Below are 25,888 nucleotides of genomic sequence, written 5' to 3' on the forward strand. Positions count from 1 at the left end.
GGTACATAGGGGGAGAATTCAGAATTCTCAGCTGGTACGGGAATTGAACCCACGCTGCTGGCTTTGTTCTGCATTAGGGAGGTTATGCTTCAGTTGTACAGGGCATTGATGAGACCACATCTGGAGTATTGTGTACAGTATTGGTCCCCTTATTTGAGGAAATATGTGATTGTGTTAGAAGAAGCTCAGAGAAGGTTTACTCAACTTACCAGTTATGGGCAGGTTGTCTTATGAGAATAAGTTAGAGAAGTTAGGGGCGAAATTCTCTGACCCCCCGCAGGATCGGAGAAATGCCCGGGGCCGCCGAAAATCCTGCCCCCGCCGTGGCAGAAATTCTCCGCCACCCGGGAATTGGCGGGGGCGGGAAACACCATCCACCGATCGGCAAGCCCCCTGCGGCGATTCTCCGGCCCGCGATGGGCTGAAGTCCCGCCGCCTAGAGGCCTCTCCCGCCGCCGTGGTTTGAACCACCTCTGGTGGCGGCGGGATCGGCAGCGCGAGCGGGCCCCCGGGGGCCACGGCGGAGGCGGAAGAGAATCCACAGCGCGCATGCGCCGGTGGTGACGTCAGTGGCAGCTGACGTACTGGCGCATGCGCGAACCAGCGAAGGCCTTTCGGCCAGCCCCGGTGCCGGGCGGCGGGCATCAAAGGCCGCTGGAGCCGGTTTGGGCGCCAGTCGGTGTGGTGCTAACCGCTCCGGCACGGGCCTAGCCCCTCAATGTGAAGGCTTGGCCCCTAAAGGTGCGGAGAGTGGTTGGTGCCACTCTGCTCTGCCAGGACCCCCCCCCCCGCCGGGTAGGGAAGAATCCCGCCCTAGGTTTGTATCCATTGAGGTTTGATTGAAACATATAGGGCGCAATTCTCTCATCGGGAGACTAAGGGCGAGATTCTCCCATATGGGGAGAAATCGTAAGGCTGGTGTCAAATCCGGGCGGGTTTGACGCCAGCCCCCCCTTCCCGACCGGGAACCGATTCTGGTCCCCAGTCGGGGCTAGCAGCCCGACGCCGTAAGCTCCGGCATCACGGGCTTAACGAATTTCGTTAAGCCCGCTTGCCCGAGTTAGCGCCGGCTGACGCGTCATATGACGTCAGCCGCGCATGCGCGGATTGGAAGATTCCAACCCGCGCATGCGCGGATGACGTCATCACGTATTTGCGCAAAACCCACGCATGCGCGGGCCGGGATGCCCCTCAGCCGCCCCGCGAATTGATACTGCGGGGCGGCGGAAGGACAAATAGTGCGCGGGCATCGTACACATCGCCGTGGTACTGCCGTGCCAATCGGTGCCATGGTTATAAAATGCGAGTGTTTACGGCCGTTTTTACGAACGGCCAGACCAGGTGTGTTTGCCGTTCGTAAAAACAGCCGTAAAGGGCTGGGAACTCGGCCCATCTATCAGCTGTGAATCGCTGCCGGCCGTAAAAAAACGGCGGCAGCGATTCATGTCGGGAGTTGGGCGTGGGGGGGGTGGGGGAGAATAGCGGGAGGGCGTTGGAACAGCGTGGCCGTAAAATTTTACGAGCCACGCTATTCTCCGCACCGTCGGGAGTGCAGAGAATCTCTCCCTAAGTCCCGACGTCGGAGTGAAAACCGGAGTGTTTTGCTCCGGTGTCGGAAGCCGCTCCCAGCCCCCTATTCTCCCACCTCCGGGGGCTAGGAGTGGCGCCGTGTCATTTACGCGCACCGGGCCTTGGCGCTGCGTAAAAGCGGCGCTGCGCAAATGACACGGCTGGCACCGCGTAAATGCCATAACCCGCGCATGCGTGGCTTGGCCGGCGCCAACCCACGCATGCGCGGTTGCCATCCTCCCCGCAGCCGCCCCGCAAGACGATGTCGGATGGATCTTGTGGGGCGGTGGAGGAAAGGAGGTCCTCCTTCAGAGAGGCCGGCCCGCTGATCGGTGGGCACTGATCGCAGGTCAGACCCCTTTTGAGCCCCCCCCCAGTGCAAGAACCACACCTCACCCCCCACAGGCCACAGGCCGCCCCCCCCCATCGTTCCTGTGCCGTTCCCGCCGGCAGTGACCAGGTGTGGATGGCGCCAGCGGGAACCCGTCGTGTTGGGCAGGGCGCTCGGCCCATCTAGGCTGGAGAATCGGCGCTTGCCCATTACAAACGGCGAGCGGTGATTCTCCCAGCGGCCAGCCGTGAGTTTCACTGTGCCGTTTTAGGGGGGTGGGAGAATCGCATGTGGGTGCCGGGTAGACGTGATGGGACTCACGTGGCGTCCCGGCGATTCTCCCACCCGACATGGGGGGAGGGGGGGAGAATTCCGCCCAAAAGATCCTGTGGGGCATTGACAGGGTAGATATGGAGAGGATATTTCCTCTTGTGGGGGAATCTGGAACTAGGCGTCTGTAATGAACTCCAATTGGCTTTATTGGTTGGCCAATTGGAGTATGAGCTCCCTCAATGATAGCTCATTGAGGGGGCCCATATTAGCTCCTGTGTAGGCTTTGTGAGCCAGTCTTAAGTTGACTGGACTGCTAGCAGCACTGTTTGTAGCTGCTCCTGTAATATCATTATTGTAAATAATTATTGGTGTGGTGACGGAACTCCTGCCTCCCATGGATTAATACAGTGGCGACGAGGATGGGATATAAAGTAGACGAGTCAGGCTTACACCCATTAGAAGACAGAGTAAGGGCAAGAAAAGAAGCCCCAACTCCCACCACTTCTAGATCATTTCTAGGGTTGGTAACCTATTATGGAAAATTTATTGAAAATAGGGCGTCCATCCTAGAACCCCTCCACCAGCTACTAAAAAAGGGGCAAGAATGGAAATGGTCCGCCCGACAAAACCGAGCATTTAGGGACATTAAGGAACAGCTGTCATCCGAAAATGTCCTAGAGCATTATGACCCAAGGAAGGAGTTGGTGGTCACTTGTGATGCATCCCCTTATGGGGTAGGAGCCGTCTTAGCCCATAGAGGAAGGAATGGGGAAGAACGGCCAATAGTCTATGCTTCGAGGACCTTGGCGATGGCTGAGAGGAAGTACGCCCAAATCGTGAAGGAAGGACTGGCAGTGATATTCGCATTAAAAAAGTATTTACCAGTATCTGTACGGGCGGAAATTCACCATAGTGATGGACCATAAGCCGTCATTAGGGTTATTAAAAGAAGACAAGTCAATACCCCCGATTGCATCAGCTAGAATCCAATGCTGGGCGTTGCTACTGGCGGCATATAGATATGTTCTGGAGCACAGACAGGGAACGCGAGTAGCAAATGCAGATGGTTTGAGCAGACTTCCCCTCCCGGACACTCCGCCGCAAATACCAAAAGTAGAGGAGACAGTAATGACTCTAAATTTTTTGGACACCCTACCAGTAGACACACAACATATTCAGTTGTGGACGCAAAAAGACCCAGTTTTAGCCAAGATGAAGCATTTACTGCTAACAGGGGAACTGGAAAGACCAGTGGAGCCCCAGATGCACCCATACTGGACCAGAAGGGACCAAATAACCGTAGAAGACGGTATCCTATTATGGGGAGCCCGGGTAATAGTCCCAGCTCAGGGCCGTCGGGCAATCTTAACTGAGTTACATCACGGACACCCAGGGGTGTCTAAAATGAAGATGCTAGCTCGAAGCTACGTTTGGTGGCCAGGTCTGGACACCGGCATAACAGCCTTGGTACGTCGGTGCCAGGAGTGCCAACAGGGGCAAAGAGTGCCACCAGCGGCGCCATTGCACCCGTGGGAATGGCCAGGCAGACCGTGGACCCACCGGCATATTGACCAAGCCGGCCCTTTCATGGGCTCAATGTTTTTGGTGACAGTGGAGGCTCACTCCAAATGGTTGGACGTCCACCGGGTAAACACGGCAAGCACAGCATCGACAATTGAAAAGCTCAGGGCCTCGTTTGCAACACATGGACTTCCGGAGGTATTGGTGTCGGACAATGGAACGGCATTCACAAGTGGGGAATTTGGAAAATTCCTGAAGGAAAACGGAGTCCGTCACATCAAAACGGCCCCTTACCATCCAGCGACCAACGGCCTGGCAGAGAGAGCGGTCCAGACATTTAAAGCGGGACTCAAGAAGCAGCCGGCAGCGTCAATGGACACAAAGCTCTCCCGCTGGCTGTTTGATTACAGGACCACACCGTATTCCACAACGGGCATACCGCCAGCTGAACTCTTAATGGGAAGGCGGCTGTGAACAAGGCTGAGTCTCCTTTTCCCAAATTTAACGGGGAAAGTGGAGAAACAACAGGAGGCCCAATGCAGGGGGCATGATAATAGTCGGCAGCAGAGACATTTCCAGATGGGGGCACCGGTTTGGGTCAAGAATTATGGGAATGGACCAACGTGTGTCAAAGACACGGTAGAGTCCCAAACAGGGCCAATATCCTATGAGGTTTCGATAGGAGGTAAGGTGCTGAAGAAACACCTAGACCAAATAAGGGCAGCGGAACCGCACCTGGAGGCAGGCGAAGCAGGACCACCTCAAGCTGGGATAGCCCAGACGGAAAGGATACCCACACCCCAGCCCCGAGCAATTTCTCCAGACCCGTCATCCAGTCGTCAGAGTCGGAGATGGACACGTTCGACGAGGCTGCCGCGACACCTCTCCCCAAGGAGGAGGAAGAACAACTTCCAGGGAGGTAGTCAAGGAAAAGACAGGCACCTATAAGGTACACCCCGCCCACTTCGGAGAACGACCCTGCGGACGACACAGAGGTGACAGACCCAGACATGAGGAGCAGGAAGAAGCTCAGAGGAATGCCAGCTGGCAGGAATTCCTCGGACCTTGGTGGGGAGGGGTGTAATGAACTCCAATTGGCTTTATTGGTTGGCCAATTGGAGTATGAGCTCCCTCAATGATAGCTCATTGAGGAGGCCCAGATAAGCACCTGTGTAGGCTTTGTGAGCCAGTCTTAAGTTGACTGGACTGCTAGCAGCAATGTTTGTAGCTGTTACTGTAATATCGTTATTGTAAATAAATATTGGTGTGGTGACGGAACTCCTGCCTCCCGTGGATTACTACAGCGTTACTGTTTAAAAATACGGGGCTGCTCATTTAAGGCAGAGATGAAGGATGTATTAATCTCTCAGAGGTTCGTGAGTCTCTGGAACTCTTCCTCAAAAGACAGTGGAAGCAGTCTTTGAATATTTTTAAGGTGGAGTCAGATAGATCCTTGATTGACAATGGGGTGAAAAGTTATTGGGGATTGGCAGGAATGTGGGGTTGAAGTTACAATCAGATCAGCCATGGTCTTATTGAATGGCTCGAGGGGCTGAGTGGCCTATGCTTGCTCCTAATTTGTATGTTCAAATGCATCACTGCAGGAGTTCTTCAGGGGAGTGTCTGAGGCCCAGCTATCTTCAGCTGCTTCATCAATGGCCTTCCTTCCATTATACGGTCAGAAGTGGGGATATTCGCTGATGATTGCACAAGGCACAAATCAGGGGCGGGATTCTCCCCTACCCGGCGGGACGGGGTGACCCGGCGTAGGGGAGTGGCGCCAACCACTCCGGCGTCGGGCCTCCCCAAAGGTGCGGAATTCTCCGCACCTTTGGGGGCTAGGCCCGCTCCGGAGCAGTTGGCACCACGCCGACTGGTGCCAAAACCGGCACCAGCGGCCTTTCAGGCCCGCTGCCCGGTGCCAGGACTGGCCGAAAGGCCTTCACCGGTTCGCGCATGCGCTGGTTGTGATGTCAGCTGCCGCTGATGTCACCACAGGCGCATGCGCGCTGGGGGATTCTCTTCCGCTTCCGCCATGGTGGAGGCCGTGGCGGCGGCGGAGGAGAAAGAGTGCCCCCACGGCACTGGCCTTCCCGCAGATCGGGGCACCCCGATCGCGGGGCTGGGCACCGTGGGGGCACTCCCCGGGGTCCGATCGCCCCGCGCCTCCCCCCCAGGACCCCGCTCGCACCGCTGATCCCGCCGCCACCACAGGTGGTTCAAACCTCGGCGGCGGGAGAGGCCTCCCAGCGGCAGGACTTCGGCCCATTGCGGGCCGGAGAATCGCCGCAGGGGCCTCGCCGATCGGCGCGGACGTCATGCCGATTGGCGGGGCGTGACTCCCGCCCCTGCCAATTCCCGGGTGGCGGAGAATCTCTGCCACGGCGGGGGCAGGATTTTCGGCGGCCCCAGGCGATTCTCCAACCCTGCTGGGGAGTCAGAGAATTTCACCCCAGGAGTCTAATGGAATACCCCTCACTTGCCTGAATGAGCGCAGCTCCAAAAACACAGACATTTGACATCATCCAAGACAAAGTAACGCTCTCAAATGGCACCCCTTCCACAAAACTTCCCTCCCTCCACCACCAATGTACAGGGGCAATAGTGTGTATAATCTAGAAGATGCACATCAGAAACTCACCAAGGCTCCTTAGGCAGCACCTTCCAAAGCAATGACCACTACCATCTAGAAGGAGAAAGGCAGCAGCTGAATGGGAACATCATCCCTTGGACCTTCTCCTTCAAGACACCCAGCATCATTAAAAAAAATATATTTTGATTGCAAGAAAAGAATTTTCAATGTTACAAAATAACAGCACATTAATCATGAAATTTATACAGATACAGTACAAAATAACACATTTCAACTACTGTCAACAGTGCTAACCCCTAACTCTTTACCCCTATCACACATTTGCGGGGTTTCCAGTCCGGAAGAGAATCGAGCACAAAACAGGATTGGGCTGGGTTCAGATCCCATTCTGATGCTCTGGTTCCCGGCTGGCAGCTCAAAGTGAGCTACATGTTCCGTGCCGGTGGGAGATGTAAATAGGTAATATGAACCCACTTGCATCCTATTAATGGTGAGAGCCCGATTCTCCACTCCCCTGCAATGCTTCAACCCTCTTAGCTGGGATTCACGTGGGTGTGGATTGTTCCAAGTATTTTCAAACATGTCCCAGAACCTGCAGTGGGTCAAGGGGGGGTAAGTATTTAATGTTGGTGTCACCAAAGTCCAATAGAGAGCCGTCCACAACACATATCCAACCTACCCCACAGTTCCCACATCGGATCCCCATCAGATTCTCCATTAGACCCTCCATCAGAGACCCCCACATGAGAGACCCCCATATCAGAGACTGTTCCATCAGAGACCCCTGTATCAGAGAGACTCCCATCCCATACCAGAGATGCCCATATCAGAGACACCCTATGTCAGAGACCCCACTCGCCATCAGTCACTTCTGCTTCGAAACTAAAGAGCATTCTATGAAAGAAACAAAAAGAAATTGCAGCTTTTTCACTTAGTGCAGTTGGCCCAGCTCAGTGCTTTGCTGCAAAGTCTCCAATCTACTTCCGTCCTGAGTTCATCCTCCCATTTCTTTTTTTTTCTTTTTATAAATTAAGTGTACCCAATTCATTTTTTCCAATTAAGGGGCAATTTAGCATGTTCAATCCACCTACCCTGCACATCTTTGGGTTGTGGGGGCGAAACCCACGCAAACACGGGGAGAATGTGCAAACTCCACATGGACAGTGACCCAGAGCGGGGATCGAACCTGGGACCTCGGCGCAGTGAGACTGCAGTGCGACCACTGCACCACCGTGCTGCCCTCATCCTCCCATTTCTGTCTTGCTCCCTCTAATAGTGTTCGCTCCCTTTCTAACAGTTGTCCGTAAATGTCCCCACAGTTCCCCCTCTCCATACTGTCCGCATCCAGCAGCTTTTCCAGAATTGTGTCTCTCAGAGCCCGAGGGTACCCCAAGTAAAATTTCTTAATCGCTAGCGTCCCCCCCGTCCTGTCTACACTTCTTAAAAGTGGTGTCTAGAATGGCTGGTGGGAATTTGTGGTTACTGCAGACCCCCCCCCCCCCCCCCCCCCCCCCCCCCGCCCGGATGGATCAAGTTAAAGACCATTTCCCCTGGTGGATCAGGTTAAAATCACTTGTAGCTTTTTCCTCGGTCAGGGCCTCGGAGTACCTTCTGTCAACCTCCAGGATGGAGTTGATCAGTTGCTGCTTGGCCGTCCTCTCTTCCCTATCCCTACTTAGGCTTGTAGGCTATAACTTCTACCCTAATCACCGCCTTCAGCGCTTCCCAGAACGTGGAATCTGAGACTTCCCCATTCTGGTTGTTAGTGATGTACTCGCCTGTGGCCTGTGATGTTTTCTGGCAGAAGACCTTGTCAGCCAAGAGGTCCGTATCCAACCTCCATGTGGGGCATTGGGCACGGCCCATCTCCAACTTCACGTCCATGTAATGTGGTCAGAAATGACTATCGCAGAGTATTCTGCTCTTACTATGTCCGGAAGCACCGATTTCCCCACAGCAAAGATGCACCAGAAGCAAATGTACTTCGGTAGGAGCACTTAGTCTCCGAAACAGAGAATCCAGCCCCAGATGTTTATACACATTGTGGTTAGTTTCACAGCAGGGTATTTGAGATGCATTCAAGCATGAAGGGAAATAAAAAAATAAACAATCCAGATACCTGGCTGCCTGGAAGTTATTACCCTGTCAGTTACAGCTGACTAATAGTGATTTATCTTTGAAAGTGAATAGAAGCCTCGCATCAAAGTATCTGATGGGGTTTAAAGTCTTGCGATATGTTTGGCTTTCAATGAAGTACCAGCTGCTGCTTTCAACACCTTTGTCTGAGGCAGCAGGTGTTAGGGGCTAGTAAGTGAAAAAGCAGTGGTTTTTCACTTTTTCTGCGTGGACTGCTGTTTAGCTTCCAGGCAGGAATGACTTATGGGGGAGGGGACGGGGACGGGGCGGAGTTCGCTGATATGGGTGCATCTGATATGGAGGTCTCTGATGCGATGGTTGCTGATCTGGGGGTTCTGAAATGCGGGGCTGTGATATGGAGGTCTCTGATGCGGTGGTTGCTGATCTGGGGTTCTGAAATGCGGGGCTGTGATATGGAGGTCTCTGATGTGGTGGTTGCTGATCTGGGGGTTCTGAAATGCGGGGCTGTGATATGGAGGGCTCTGATGGGACAGTTGCTGATATGGGGATCTCTGATAAGGGGATCTCTGATGTGGGGTGCTCCCTTATATGGGGGTCTCTGATGGGGGTTCTTCGATATGGGTGCCTCTGATGGGGGCCGCCGGGGGGGACCTGTTGGGGGTCTGATGGGAGATTGGGACTGGGGGGGTGGGCAAGGCCACTCGCATGTGTCGTGCTGTGGGGGGTGGTGGTGGGGGGAATGACCCGTAATTCCCGTGGTGGTGAGGCGGTGAGGGGCGGGGGCAGGATGCCCCTGCATATCAGCAGGGCAGGGGCAGGATTTGCATTGTGGGGGAGGGGGGGTGGGCCAGCCACCGGACATTGTCACTGGGCTCAAAATTATGGTCCGATAGCTGGGTTCCGATGGAATCCTCAAGCTGCATAAATGCATGAATCTGCATGGCAAGGGAGAGGGAAAGTGCCCTTGGGCACCGCCTCTCGTGCCAGTGCAGACGAGAAGCTATTCAACTCCCACTGGAGACCTTTGTCTCCCAAAAGGAGAATCCTACCCTCGGACTGCTGTGGTGTAAATCTTGATTCCATTGTATCATTCACAATTTGGCTTTTATTATTTTAAGAACTTTTAAAACATTTTTTAACCGATGCATTTGGAGATTTTAGCAGGTGTCGTTGAGATAACATTAGTTGCAGACATATTCAGCAGTAATAGTGTTACATCTTTCAGCCTCCCAAAGGGGGCGACGGCAAATCCCACCACCACCAACACAAACATTCCAAGCGGTGGAGACTGTATTTGTAACAGACTGAACCTTATCCTACAGCTAGCTACAGCAGGAGTTAACGAGCAGAAGGTGGTCCGCATGAATTCATAGCACTAATTTTCTTTTCAAATTAACTTTATCGCCAGCTTGAACCAAAAGATATAAAAAAAACAGAGTTTTTCAAATTCAGAATTTAATAACTTCAAGGCAAAAAAATCATAATGGAAAAGCTGACACTTGAAATAATTATGTTTAAAAATATGTAATGGGAAATATATCACTGAGTTTCTCATTAAACCAACATTTGCAGCAAGCTGCTGATCCGGCAAGCATCACGTCCAGGGAATATTGTCTTCTTTTAGAGAAGGGTAGGCCAATGGCCATTGGGATTGTCCGTTCCCACCGGTAGCGCACCTCCGCTGGTCGGCTTCCTGATGGCGTGGGGCGGCTTCAATGGGAAATTCCATTGACAAGCGGTAAGTGTAGAGAATCTCGCCACATAACAAAGTGCTGCCTAGTAACAAGCAGCTCGGGGACCTGGAAGTCCAGTCCAGTATGTTTTTTTATGGATTATCCGATGTTTGAAGGTGAAGTAGGACAATCTTTGAACTGAGAAGGAAAATGGAAGTGCCCCAATAAATCATTAGCCATGAAACAATCGTAGCTATTATGTAATATAATGTGTGAGGGCATGAACTTTAAATGTAAAAATGGTACTTGGGAATATAATGTAAGCAGTAAAACATTTAAGGGGGGAGAGGTTAGTGGGTGGGACGGTTAAAGGAATAAAGGGGTCCAGCAGACCATGGAGCTTAAATAAAATCAGAAAATGCTGGATAAACTTGGCAGGTCAGGCAGCATCTGTCATAATATCCACTCATGTATATAATGAGATGCAGACAGGCAGTGATTGACACTTAGGATGACCAATGAACACACAACACAGAACAACCAATCACCAGACAAGACACCACCACTATAAAGCTCACAGGGCATTAAGACTCTTTTCGGGACCCAGACACTGAAACAGTCAGAGTGCACAAGTCAGTGAACATTATTGCCATGTGTTAGCTAGTAAGTCTGGTCGAACCAGTAAGAAGTCGTCAGTAGGATTAATAGAGTGTCAACCCACAGCTGAACATGTACATCCGTTCATAGTTTAAATAAAACCGTGTTGGATCATCTCCGGTGTTAGACGTTTGTTTCTAGCTTCCCTGCATCCAGTTGCAGTCAACGTCAAACCAACCCGCCTAACACATCAGCATCTTGTAGAGAGTCAACGTTTCGAGTCCATATGACCCTTCTACAGAACTAAAGTGGGATAGAAATGTGATGAATGTTATAGTTGGAGAGGGCGCTGGGGCAGAATGGAAGGTCAGGGATATGCTGGAGTTAAGGAGAGATTGGCAGAGGTGTGATGGACATAAGACAAAAGGGAGCGTTAATGGTGCTACTAGGGACCGAAGAAGTGCTAATAGTGGCATGCGTTGAGGAAAGAGATGTGGCTGGGGAAGCGACTTTCATTACATACCCTGTCAAACACCATGAGTGAAATGGAAAGCAATGAAGGTAAAACAGGTTAAAGGGGCTAGTTTAGCACAGCTTGGGACAGCACGGTAGCACAAGTGACTAGCACTGTGGCTTCACAGCGCCACGGTCCCAGGTTCGATTTCCCACTGGGTCACTGTCTGTGCGGAGTCTGCATGTTCTCCCAGTGTCTGCATGGGTTTCCTCCGGGTGCTCCGGTTTCCTCCCACAGGTTAGGTGGATTGGCCATGCTAAATTGCCCTTAGTGTCCCAAAGGTTAGGAGGGGTTATTGGGTTACGAGGATAGGGTGGAAGTGAGAGCTTAAGTGGGTCGGTGCAGACTCGATGGGCCGAATGGCCTCCTTTTGCACTGTATGTTCTATGTTTTTTAAAGTGGGCTAAACAGCTGGCTTGTAATGCAGAACAATGCCAGCAGTGCGGGTTCAATTCCTGTACTGGCCTCCCCGAACAGGCACCGGAATGTGGCGACTAGGGGTTTCTCACATTAACTTAATTGAAGCCTACTTGTGACAATAAACATAATAATAAATATGGCGTAAGTGACAGACTGAAATCCCGTCAGAGAGAAGAGCAGCACTTCTTCAAGGAAGGCATTCCTGGAAGAGAAGTGGCAGTGAATTCAACACTAAAACAGAAGCAAAATACAGCGGATGCTGAAAATCTGTTATAAGAGTAAGAGCAGAAAATGCTGGACGACCTCAGCTGGCAGCATCCATGGAGAAAGAAACAGAGTTAACGTTGCAAGTCCAAATGGCCCTTCGACAGAACTGAAGAAGGATAGAAATGTAACAAATTACATTTGGGGAATAAATGATGGCTTGTGCAAAAAGCAATCAGAATAGGTTAATGGGATGCTGGTCGTGATTACAGGAGATAGGGAATATAAAATCAATCGGGATGTTGGCAGTATCTCATTTTGAATATTAGGGTAGATTTTCTGACATACAGCTTTGTGGGTCTTTCCCATTCATCTTAAAGGTTGCAAAGCAGACCAGGGCACTGATGTCCACACATAAATTCCTGATGTTAACTTGCATAACGTGAAAGGGGTGAAGGGGGTGAGTGCATTGGCCACTGTCGCCTGAAGCTAATGAAGGGAAAATCCAGGAGGTCACCTGCTGCAAAGACACCAAGAGCGTGCCTGAACACATTGCCCACAATGCTCCCACAAGGCATTAGAGGGCTACTGGCACTCATATCTGTACTGTCTCATGTGCTTGCCATCACACCACCAACAGCCAGTTACAGAGTGACCGAGATCAGGGTAGGGAAGGACTATGGGAAAACAACAAGAAAAATAGAAGTCTTGAGTTTGCTGAACCAGTTAATGGAAGATGCACATGAAACATAACAAATGCACATGCAAAGTTTGGAGTATGGTGGTGGGGTGTGCAGTGAATTGTCCCATCGAATGGAATGCTTGGTGATGTCACCCATAGTCAGACTGTTGGCCACCAAATGCTGATAATGCATTGGATGAGCACTGCCCGCAGCAACCTGGCCAGCAAGTCAAGTACAAATGTTTCCGAATATTTCTTCCCTCATTCGCTGCCTCTTTTTAATTCCCATATCTCTGCAGGGACAGTTGAATGAGTTGATGAGTAGAGTGGAAGCTGGGGAATCTCTCGCTTTTAATTTCACCGACCTAAAAAGGAAAATATTAAAACTGGAGGTTCAGCAAGCATAATCATTTCCTCATTTATGTGTTGCAGGTGATGGACAAGTGGACTTTGATGAATTTATGACAATACTTGGCCCTAAACTGTTGTCATCTGAAGTGCGGGAAGGGTTTCACGGCAGCACAATAGACTCCATATTTTGGCAGGTAAGGTACTTATTTGGTCAGATACTTGGTGATAATAGGCAATACTATCTGCGTGTTAAAATCTTGTGCGGTGTCACATGACAACAGGGCCAGCTTGATACTTTATGTGATGTGCACTCACAGTGCTGTCAGATAAGTGTTCTGATTTCAGTTGCCGAGCGCAGTAGTGATTGAGTTACACCACATGAGGTATGGTTGTAAATTTGCATTAAAATGTCTGCTGTTTTGTAAAAATGCACGCATGTTCTTTGTGATATCGCAATGACTCTGTGACATGACAGCAGCTTTCCTGTGACAATGTAAATCAGAGAAACTCAGTTATGATACCACAGGAGTTAATATATAACATCCAGGCTGCTAATTGTTCCACGCATTCATATTTGAAACTAGTTTCCAGAGCTCTTCATATAGTTTCAAATAAAATTGTTTGGATATAAATTTATAAGGAACGCATTTGAGATTTTGCTCCAAATAGTGAAACGATACCATTTTCTCCTTGGGGATCACTTTATATGCCTGTAGAACAAAGAGGCATGCTCAAAGGGAACAAGTGCCATTACTGCATTTCTGTTAAATTATGTCTGATCATTTTGCATTTTTAAAGTAATGGTTGTAGGCGTGAAAAGTACAATCATACTATGGTTGGCAAGACTTTGCTAGTATTCGAATTGTGGCCGTTTCAGGTACAAAATAATTTTTGTTTCGTAATTGCTGTTTGACAGCTGGTACTGTTGATGAAAAACACTCGATTGTTCATGCTTTTTGTTCCTGCTGACGCTGAGCTCTGTGGGAGCTGCATTCTCCACAGAGTGACAAGCTCATTGAATTTTCTGGGGAAACGCTGTTTGTCATGAATGATATTGGTGCGGTGAAAGAGTGGTTAGGGTTTTTATATAAATTGAGCTAACTCAATGGCAAAGATACCTTGCTTACTCCCTCCTCTCACCCCAGCGATGGTCCCTACGGCTTATTAATTAGATAACTGACAAGCAGGAGGTTTCAGTCACCAATGGGTGGTCAGTAGGTACCAGGAATAACTCACAAGTGGCACGGTGAACAATGTCACTTACCAGTGATACAGCACCAGTTTTAGTGTCCGAACATTGAATCATATAGAATCTTATGGTGCAGAAGGAGGTCATCTGGCCTGTCAGACATGTGCTGGCTCTTTGAAAGAGCGTACACCAACCTTTTCTCCATAGCTTTGCAAATTAATCCTCTTGAGTACATGTCCCGTTGCTTATGAAAGTTCAGATAAAATGTGCTTCCACCGCAACTTTGGGTAATGCGTTCAGATGCTCACAAAACTCTTGTGTGAAAATATTTCTCTTAACTGCCCCTCTAGTTCTTTGGCAAATTATTTTAAATTTGTATTCGCTGGTTGTCAACTTACTTGCCAGAGGGAACAGTTTTGTCCCATGCGGCTGACATGAACTCCCAAAAGGAGTTTGATGAAGTGCTTCCTAATGGACTTGCCTGAAGAGTTGAAGCTGGTGGAATGAAAGAAACAGTGGGAACATGAATATGTAGTTAGTTAACAGCAGGAAAGAAATGGAGTGGTGGGGAACAGGTGTTTTTCAGGCTGGAGGACAGTTTCCAATGGGCTCTCCCAAGGTTCTTACTGGGATCACTGCTTTTCTTGATGTATTTTAATGACCGAGACTTGAGTGCACAGGGAACAATATCAAAATTTGCAGATGACCTAAAACTTGGGCGCGTTAAGAACAGTGAGGAGGATAGTAACATTAATTGCCTTCAAGAAAATAGACAGGATTGTACAACAGGCAGAAACATGATAGATTAAATTAAATGCAGCCAAACGTGAAGTGATACAAGTTGGTAGGAAGAATGGAGAGAGGCAATATAAAAGAAAGGACATAATTCTCAAGGGAATACAGGAACAGAGAGACCAGGGGTTATATGAAAACAAATAATTGAAGATGGCCGGTCTTCAAATTCATAAATTGCATCTCCCCAGCCCTCAATGTCCAAGTATTTGTTAGCTAGTGATGCTCAGGGTGCAATTGAGGGGTGATATGTTTCAATTGGATTACAATATAATGGCCCACTTCCACAGAGACCTGGACCACCAAAGTAGAATTGATCCTGTTCAGCACTCTCACCAGGAGTGGTGCCCAGGAGTGATTCCTCTCCCCCCGCCATGCTAATTTATGTTGTCAAGGAGCTCTTGAAAGTTTGTTCCAAATCCCATTATCGGGCCACTACTTTGAGCAAGCAGTCTGATACCATAGTCCGGTGGCTGGCCCCTCTCCCCACAATCTAAATTCTGCATCTAGCAATGTGACAGGTTGCCAGCACATCAAACACAGTTGAGTGCTTTCTGTTGAGAAAAAGATGTTTATAATCATTGTGGTTAGCTTCACAGCAGGGTACTTGAAATGCATTCAAGCATGAATGGAGATGAAAATAAACAATTCAAGCATCTTGCTGCCTGGGAGCTTTGAAAATGAATAGAAGACTCGAAGGGGGTCTAAAGCCTCTTGATGTGTTTTAGCTTTTAATTAAGTAACAGCTGCTGCTTTCTACACTTCTGTCTGAGGCAGTATCTGTAGGGACAGGTGAGCGAAAAAGCAGTGATTTCCACTGTTTCTGTCTGGATTGCCATTGAGCTTGCAGACAGGGTGACTGATGGGGAGAGCGGTCTCTGATATGAGAGTCTCTGATAAGGAGGGGGTTCTCTGATATGGAGGGTTTCTGATATGGAGGATTTGTGTTTTCGGGTCGGGTTCTGATCAGGGTTTTGATGGGGATATCTGATGGGGTACCTGATGGCAGGGTCCAATGGGGGAGCTGGGGTGGGCAACATTTGCATTGTGGGAGTTTCTAATGGAATTTGGGGCACCTATCTTGCACACTTAGCCCCTTGACCCACTGTGACACTCACTGCATCAGGGCCACACTAAAAATACTTGCACCAGGCCACACCCGCGTGAATCCTGGCCAAGAGGGTTGGAACATCACGGTGGTCCACACCACGGAGAACCCCACCCACAGTCTCCGATAATCCGCAGACCAGAAGATTTGGTCCGTATAACCTCAGAGTGCCAAAGGAGGCCATTCAACCCGCCATTAACATGCCAGCTCACTGCCAGAACAATTCAGCTACCCCCGCTCACCAATCCATTCTCTGAGCCCTTCAAATATCTTTTATAATTCCCTTTTGGAAGTCATGATTGAATCTATGTCCAACACACTCTCAGGAAGTACTGCTCAAAAGGTTTTCCCTCTCACTGTCATTCCTTCTTTTTCCGATTACCTTACGTCAGTGTCCTCTGGTTTGTGACCCTTCCGCCAAAGGGAAGACTTTCTCTCTATCTACTTGAAAATGAAATGAAAATCGCTTATTGTCATGAGTAGGCTTCAATGAAGTTACTGTGAAAAGCCCCAAGTCGCCACATTCCGGCGCCTGTCCGGGGAGGCTGGTACGGGAATCGAACCGTGCTGCTGGCCTGCTGGGTCTGCTTTAAAAGCCAGCGATTTAGCCCAGTGAGCTAAAGCAGCCCCTTAATCGAGACTTCTCACGATTTTGAGTCCATCTATCAAATATCTTTCCAATTTTCACTTCTCCAAGGAGAGCATCCTCAGCTTTTTCAATATTTCCACATAACCAAAGTCCCTCATGCCTGGAGCCATTCTCAAAAAAATTTTCTGAGCTCTCACCAAATCCTTCACATCCTCCTCAAGCGCTGTGCCCAGAACTTAACACAATACTCCACCTGAGGCCGAAGCAGTGTTTATGCAGGTTTATGACAGCTTCCTCGGTTTTGTACCCTGTGCCTTCATATATGGGGCAGCATGGTAGCACAGTGGTTAGCACAGTTGCTTCACAGCGCCAGGATCCCAGGTTCGATTCCCAGCTTGGGTCACTGTCTGTGCAGAGTCTGCACGTTCTCCCCATGTCTGCGTGGGTTTCCTCCGGGTGCTCCGGTTTCCTCCCACAGTCCAAAGATGTGCAGGTTAGGTGAATTTGCTATGTTAAATTGCCCTTAGTGTCCAAAAGGTTAGGAGGGGTTATTGGGTTCCGGGGATAGGGTGGAAGTGAGAGTTTAAGTGGGTCGGTGCAGACTCGATGGGCCGAATGGCCTCCTTCTGCACTGTAAAGTCTATGTTCTATAAAGCCCAGGATCCTGCGCAGTGAATTGGGGTTTGGACTGGGGACCGGTGAGAATGTGGTGAGTGGACTGGCCCCCTGTTTTATATTACAAGATATAAATATATACAAGGTATGCCTTCAAATATAATAATAATAATAATAATCGCTTATTGTCACAAGTAGGCTTCAATGAAGTTACTGTGAAAAGCCCCTGGTCGTCACATTTCTGCGCCTGTTTGGGGAGGCCGGTACGGGAATTGAACCCGCACTGCTGCCTTGTTCTGCATTACAAGCCAACTGTTTAGCCCACTGTGCTAAACCATCCCTGTGGTGGGGGTGGGTGGATGCATGGATGGTGGAGTTTTTTCAGGCTGAATGTAGCCATGTAAAGTAGGGTTACTGCTCTAGATATTTCAGTCCATTAGGACATTTGTGATGTGATTCTATACCTGAATTTGTTCAGTTCAAGGCCTGCCATGTGTATTGTTCTGGATTTCTAGTCATGAAGCACTTGGGGACTCGTACTGTACCAGCAAAAAATATGATAATTCATGAGTAAGCAGACCAGAATGGAGTTGGTTTTGACTGTGCAATTGGGCCGAATAGGTGTTAGTAAATTGATGGCCTGCTTTACACCTCTTCTGATTTTTACACTTCCACTGACTTTATGGAAAGCTGGCTCCTGGATCATGAGCGGCAGTTTTCCAAAACCGGCAGTCATCAAAACCTACCCCAACGTGTGAAAGTCATTTTCTGTCTGACAGCTTCATGGAATTGTTGAATTGCAAATTTGCGATTGTGGTTATGCGCTCATGACTGACCGCAAAATAACCATTAAATACTCCTGGATGCAGGTGAATGATTGGGAGCTGCAAAGTGAACAGTCGCTCCTCAAAGTGTGCTGTTTCCATGGACACAATGGCATTTGTGCACTTACTGTCATCGATTCAGCTGAGAAGGGCAGATAGAGTATTGTTTTAAATCAAGAATTAGTCACCATGTCTTGTTTCTAACAAGACAAAATAATATCGATGAAAATTGATTTCCTTGGATGAAGATGCACATAATGTCAAATAGGCCTGCGAATTAACTCTCGTCATACCCAGAAATAATTCTTCAACTTCAACAAGTCGGGAAACAGAAATGATGCAGGGCAAATATATATATTTTAAAATGGCATCATGCCCTTGACAAACTAATTGATGCAAACATTTTCCGATTGGCCTTATAACACTTGCGATAACTCATTTGAAATAAGACCAATAAGCAGGAGGGTTGGTCACCAGACAGCACAAATTGAAGAAACCGTGCAAAAGGACCAGAGAGGAGAATTGTTTTGATGCAGCGAGTTCGAATGGTCTGCAATGCAGTGCCTGAAAGTGTTATGGAGGCAGATTCAGTGGGAACTTTACAAAAGAAACTGGGAGTATGCTTGAAGAGGAACGATCTGTGAAGACTCGGGGAGTATGACTAATTGGACAGTGCTTCAAAGAACTGGCACAGATGTGGTGGGCTGAACGGTTTCCTTCTTTACTGTGTGTCTCCATGAATTGGAAAATTTATTCCCAAGGTGCATTGAAAGTTGAGGTCCCTATTTGGCTTTATAATGGCACTGTTTATGAAAACTACGAGAGAGTGCCACACAGCTTCAGTGATTCATATGTGCCAGCATTGTGTGTTTTAACCAGCGGTTAGTGTTTCTGTCCTGTTTCCTCATGGACACTTGTAAATGCATTCACTGTCAGGTATTGAGGAAAGAACAATCTCCCAGCGTCTTCTCTGTACGTTTATTGACAATGCGCCTGAAGTGCAGCTCATTTTAACACTTCTCTTCTAAAAGATCAAGCACACACAACGTTGAGAGTAGAAGACTTTGACTGAATCCTCTCAGGTGGATCTCACTGACTGTTCCCTCTCTGGAGTACCAACCAACCAACATGGCGCAGGCCGACATCCTCCAGTTCTACCTTTGAATTGAGTTGATCGGTTAATGTTGACAACCTCCAATTCCCACAGAATATGCTTTGCAAGAGCCACCATAAGGACTGAAAGATAGAATAGTCACATTTACAGAGGTGTTTATTTAGTGTTTGTCCCCAAGCGATCAAATATATATATAGAGAGATGTATATATAAACCAAATAAGCTGTAAAAATGTAGCTCATAAAAATTTAATTCAAACTCCCTCCTGAGGTCTTGCCTGAGGGCTTTTTTTCAGTAAAACTGATAGCACTCACTTTTTTGAGAGAGAAGGAGGATAGATATTGCTTAGTGTGAGTACATTATCGAGTTTTATTTGAGCACTCCTGTGACTACATCTGCAGAATTGCCAAGGTTTGGAAATAAATCTGGTAGTGGACTGGTGACTTCATTAAAAATATATGCCCTAAATTCTCACATTTCAGGCTCTACCTTTGTATGACGTGGGAGGTTGATCTGTTTATACACAATTTATGTTCCTTGAGTTTAAAAACTGAGTTTACATATCTGGAATTCCTTCTATTACTGTGCAATAGCTGGGGAGCGAGTTTGTACTATCTACATCATGTTTGTCAACATTCATAGTGTGATAGGAGGAGTGTCATTGACAATCAGTGGGAGTTCCGGAGAGGAAACAATCAGTGAGATCCATCTGAGAGCACAATATCCATCTTCTAACAGCTATTCCTTTAAACAATGCCAGTGGGTGGTAGTGGTGCGGTGATATCTGGGGATGGGTTCAAATCTCATCTCAGCAGTTGGTGGAATTTAAAGACAATTAAGACAACGTGGAATGAAAAACTAGCCTCTGCAATGGTGACCGTGAAACCATTGTCAATTGTTATAAAAATCAAGGTGGTTCACTAATGTTCTTTAGGGGAAGGCAGCATGGCGGCACAGTAGTTAGCACTGCTGCCTCACGGCGACGAGGTTCCAGGTTCGATCCCGGCCTGGGTGACTGTCCATGTGGAATTTGCACATTCTCTCCGTGTTTACATTGGTTTTGCCCCCACAACCCAAAGATGTGCAGGGTAGGTGGATTGGCTACGCTAAATTGCCCCTTAATTGGGAAAAAATTAATTGGGTGCTCTAAATATAGGGAAGGAATTTTGACATCCTTACCTGGTCTGGGCCGGGATTCTCCCCTACCTGGCGGGGCGAGAGGTCCCGGCGTGTTGGAGTGGCGTGAACCACTCCGGCGTCGGGCCGCCCCACATGTGCGGAAGTCTCCGCACCTTTAGGGGCCAAGCCCTCACATTGAGGGGCTAGACCAGCGCCGGAGTGGTTCCCGCTCCGCCAGCTGGCGTGAGCGGCCTTTGGCGCCGTGCCAGATGGGGCTGAAATGACTTCGCTGGCTGGTGTAAGTCCGCGCATGCGCCGGAGCATCAGCGGCGCATGACGGTGCCATGGCGGCGGCGGAAGGAAAAGAGTGCCCCCACGGCACAGGCCCACCCGCCAATCGGTGGGCCCCGAATGCGGGCCAGGCCACCGTGGGGGCACCCCCCGGGGTCAGATCACCCCGTGCCCCCCCAGGACCCCGGGGACCGCCCGCCGGTCAGGTAGGTGTTTTGATTCCCGCCGTCAGGAGAGACTTGTCAGCGGCGGGACTTTGACCCATTGCAGGCCGGAGAATCGCCGCGGGGGGCCCGCCAACCGGCTCGATTCCCGGCGGGGGGTCGGAGAATCCCGCCCCTGGTCTCTATGTGAGTCACAGAAATGTGGTTGACTCTTAAACACCCTCTAAATTGGACTAGCAAGCCACTCAGTTGTAGCATGGACTGCATAGTCCAAGAACGTGGCTCGCCACCGCCTTTTAAAGGCAGATGGGTAACAAATATTGGCTTAGCCAGCGGCACCCACATCCCGAGAACAAATACAAATAATACAGATTTTGTACTTCTTTGTGGTCACAGTGTCTTATCAGAAGTTACCTACCATTGGAAATAACCCATTTACGCAAACTGCCAGGACAAATGTGAGACTTTGAGGCCAAAACAATTGCTAAAAATGGTCAGTTCAGTGGCTGCTAAAGCATAATGTAGGATAACATGGGCTTGAATCTTTGGAAGGCAGGGGCCCGGCTTGGGTCAGCTCAGGCTATTTTAAGAGTCAACAATAATGAGTGTTGATTGGCAGCAGGCAGGACATCTATTGTTAGACAATTGGCTGCTGTTGTATAAAGAGTCAAAGGTTCTGCTGCTTTTCACAAACAGCTTTATTTTACTTTAACCGACTCTGCACAAACTCTATCATCACATCACCTGACCCAAAGGCCACCTGAAGCCCCTTTTCAAAATCAGTGTCAATTATTGGATACTTATCAGAAATGAGACAACTAATTGGAATGCCGCTTAACCCATCACTTAACATCTACCTCACCTTGGAGAGCCCTCCAGGTACAGTGCTGCAGTGTCTGGAAGAGACACTGTAGTAATGTGCCTGGGACTAAGGGTGGAATTCTCCCATCCCGCAAATGGCAGGTTCGGTGACATGGGGGAGTGGGGAATCCAGCGGGAGCCAAAAAGGTGGCAATCCACTGGCAGAAAAACAGTTTGAAATTTTTTTCTGGTTAATGGCATATCGGTTCTCCTACTGCCTAGTGGTATAAACACCATTTGCATCTTATGAATGCTCATTAAAACAGCTGCTTGCTGGAATCCCATTGGGCCTTCCAATCTTGTGTCCCACCAGCAGGAAATCATGCTGGCCTCAAACCTATTTGAAAAAGAGTGCAGTGGACAATGCAGACCTCATTGGACTTCAGACTTCGAGGTTAGTGCAACATAGCCTACCTGTCTTAGCAATGTGACACTCATGTAGTGCTGAACGCCACTCTGCTGGCACAGGCCTATTCGTTCCCTTCAGATCCATGTCAAGCTGGTCTTTATGGACACCATTGTTCTGCAGGATCTCATGGACCCTCCACTCCAAAGGTCCGAAGTTCACTTGTGGGTAGGGTGTGAACTGAGGGGTGGGCTGACGAAGACAAGGGAGGAAATGTGGAAGGAGGGCTGTTCAAGGGCGGTGGGGAAGGGCAAGGAAGCACGACGGTGGACAGATGGGTAAGAAAGTGAATGAGGATGATGAACAATGGAGGATTATGATCAATGGACCCGTCAGGTGATTCAGAGAGATGTGCACTTATGCATAATTAATGAGGCTCAAATGCCAGAATCAGGGCAAGTTCACTCCATTTTGACCAGCAGAAATGGTGCCTCTGGAACTGCCCGCCATTACAATTAGAAATAAAATGGAGAATTCTGCCCTAAGTGTTGGGACATAGAAACCAGGTAAGTAGTAGGGTTTCCAGGAAAGCAAGGGTAGGGACACCTGGGGGTGTCGCTAGAGGAGGGGGTGGTGACTGGGGTTCTGGGATTGGCTGTCAGGGGTGGGGGCATGTCTGGAGTTTTCCGGGCCCTCAGGTGAGGATGCCCACAATCAGAAGGGGCACAAGGAGGACCCCTCCTCCTCCCTCCCAAGATTTAGGTTGCTAAATTTTCCTGCTCCCTCCGATCTATCATCCGCCCGCCAGCCTAAAAATTGAGGCTGGGGGGTAAAAGTGACTGCTTAAGGGCATTAACTGGGTCAAGGGCAGGCCTCCACAGACAGGGCCCTACCTGCCCCACTGTAAAATTGCTTCCACGTCTGGACGGGCCGGCGGGATCTTGAAGGGAATCCCCTCAATGCAATTTTACGCTTCCCCCCCACCACCCCACCTCAAAATTCGCTGGGGCCAGGCACCATAAAATTCAGTCAATATGTCTTGAGAGCAAGAATTAATTATGGGTATAGCCATAAATAGCCAATTTTTCAATGTAATGGAGAGTCAAAGAGATTTGGGCTACAAATTATTACACAAATTATGTTGACTGTGGGATAGCACCGAAACAAACCATCCAGCTTTGCTGGTCCATGCCTGTGTTTACTCACTATGTAACCCTTCTTAAAGCCTTTAAAATGTAGCTGGATAAGTTTAAAATACAGTTGATAAGAAGGCAGATAATATACTTGTGTTCACATACTGAGAGCTTAGCGAAGGTTCTTGCATGCTGAAAAAAATGGTTGCATCACATCTGGAATGTTATGTGTCACCTTCATGACAGCAATTACGCAATTGTCTTAGAGAAAGAGCAACACAGATTTAGCAGGGTGGTATGCAAAGTGAAAGGCTTGACCTACGAGGCAAAGATAGAGCAACTAGTGGCCATTCACTTGAATTGCAAAAGTGAAGGGACGATTTGATGATGTGTTCAAAATGGCAGAAGGCACAGGCAATTAAGGTAAAACATTGCTTTTGTTGATTTGTACATCAAAGGCAAGAGGCCATGGTTTCAGGATTAGCTTTAGATACATGGAATGTGTTGCCATAAATGGTGATCAATACTAATTAATTTACAGCAATTCAACTGGTTAATTACTTATAAGAAGAATAATAAAGGGTGTTGGGTAAAAGCACAAGATTGGGTCTCTGAAGGAGAATGTCAAGTATAGAGGAGCACTGTTGTCATAAAGGCTCTGCGGAACTGAAATCCCATATTCTTTACACCCCCTTGTCATAGTGGCCTCCATTTAAGGACTTTTGGTTGGGCTGGTGTGCACTCCAAGCAACTGGTTGGAGCATGAATCTCATTTATAAACACTAAGGGAATAAGGAGTAGCACCAGTATGATACTCTTAAGATATTCTCCCTTCATATCTAACGTTTACAAAGGGTATCACAGAATAATGCAGTGCAGAAGAGGCCCTTCGGCCCATCGATTCTGAACCAACGCAATAAAGGCATCCGACCTGCCTACCTAATTCTATTTGCCAGCACCTGGCCCATAACCTTGAACATTGCAGAACATTGGAATGCTAAAGAGACAAGTAATGCCTCCACAAGGCGGGTCTTAAATAGTCAGTAGCACCGTAGAAACTCATAGCTATTAATTTGCCCTGTTCAACTTTTAGGATAATTTATTTTAAAATGCAAATGCAGATTTACTTGGTAAGTTGAAAAGGGTTTACTGCAAGAGCCACGAAACGTGACTGTAAACCTAAGCAGCTCTGCACACTTCTGTTTACATTTGGTACTTCAGAGGGAGCATTTAAGTAACTGGATCTTATTCCTCCTCTCCTCCAAGAAGGCCTATCTTTTGTTCCTGTCTTTCCTTTTCTTTGGAATCTGGAGGCCTATCAGTTCTAGTCCATGACAACACATTTTGAGGACCTTTAAGGACAACCAGCAGCCCTTTATTAGCTTCTGGTGCCTGAATATACAGTGTATCGAGCCCTGTGATCTGCTAAATACCAGCACCCCTAAATTTTAAACAAGCTGACAATCGTGTCGTGTCAGGTACACTGGTCTAACACTGGCTGCAACTGGATGCAGCTTAGATCAGAAAGATACTCCAGACCTTGAAGTTAGTTCAATCAGGTTTATTGAACTAATAGCACAGTTAGCACAGTTCTCTGTGAGTTTGACTCTCTCCTAACTTAAGTGTGGTTACTCTGTCTGACTGAACCAGACTAGCTCTTATCCACGTGGTGGATGTGTAAGATTGTAACAATACCCTTGACTGATTCTCTAGATGTTCATCAGTGGAAAGAGGCGGAATGTGAGTGCCTCGTGTCTTTTATAATCAGACCCCACCCCTGAGTGTCCTGCTTGCTTATTGGTCATGTCCTGTTCTCTGTGTCCATTAGCTGCTTGTCTGTATATCATTATGTGTGTGTTTGCATATCATGACAAATTGTAGCTTGAGTTACAGGTTTACACAGCTCCTGAGACGTAATGAACCCAACAGTGATGTGCCGGGACACCTTCACCAGTACTACTGAGCTAAGCCTTGCAGAATCCTGGGTTTTTAAATGTATTTGCTGGTCTCAGTCAGCCAGTTACAAGGACACTAACGTTGGTCAAAACTTATCTGGCCACAGAAGGAAAAGTCTGTCAGAATGAGAAAACTGATTAGGGTTTCATCCAAATATTTATATCCAGTAACGATACCTGTGCTGGTGATATGTATGGATATTGTTGTTGGGTAAGGGCAAGATCAGGCTTGAGAATGATGTTAGTTGCACTTGAAGAGTTTGTGACATTTGCTATCAGGGTTCACATAATGGACAGTGGCATACATATGTGTTTATGTGAGAATCCAGATAATGTCCAGATAACAGGAATTTCAATGGCTACCAGGCTAAGTTCCAAACACAGTCAATTATGTCGCACAGGATGCGTTTTATTGCGAACATTAATAATAATACAAGCCAACAACTTCAACAGCACTAGGGGCTGGTTTAGCTCACCAGGGGCTGGTTTAGCTCACTAGGGGCTGGTTTAGCTCACTCGGCTAAATCGCTGGCTTTTAAAGCAGACCAAGCAGGCCAGCAGCACGGTTCGATTCCCGTACCAGCCTCCCTGGACAGGCGCCGGAAGGTGGCGACTAGGGGCTTTTCACAGTAACTTCATTGAAGCCTACTCGTGACAATAAGCGATTTTCATTTCATTTTCATTTTCATTTCATTTCACTTCCACTTTCTTTCAGTTTCTCCACAAATCTATCTGGTTTGTTCCTCATGTATCCAAGTTTCTCTCTCCACTTCCCCGCTGTTGAATTACTTACAATATTTTCCCACAGCCCATTCTCAGGAATGCTTGTTTTTAAATCCCTTCATCGTCTTAACACTCCACATCTCTGAAACCACCTGTCACCACTATAAAGTCTCCATTCCGCTGAATCCAACCATATAAGATCCCAGTTTCTTCATCCCATCATCGACTGTTACACCTCCA

The 25,888-nt window shown here is 48.3% G+C and overlaps 1 protein-coding gene across 1 annotated transcript in view; it reads left to right on the forward strand.

The window, feature by feature from the left end:
* Nucleotides 1–25,888, forward strand: part of caln1 (calneuron 1) — a 482,787-nt gene that overhangs the window by 113,576 nt on the left and 343,323 nt on the right. The window contains exon 4 of the mRNA XM_038814049.1: nt 12,907–13,019. Coding sequence (XP_038669977.1) covers nt 12,907–13,019 — 113 coding nt within the window. The remainder of the gene's footprint in view (nt 1–12,906; nt 13,020–25,888) is intronic.

This window comes from Scyliorhinus canicula, chromosome 12 (assembly GCF_902713615.1).
Source record: "Scyliorhinus canicula chromosome 12, sScyCan1.1, whole genome shotgun sequence".
In the NCBI taxonomy this organism is placed as follows: Eukaryota; Metazoa; Chordata; class Chondrichthyes; order Carcharhiniformes; family Scyliorhinidae; genus Scyliorhinus; species Scyliorhinus canicula.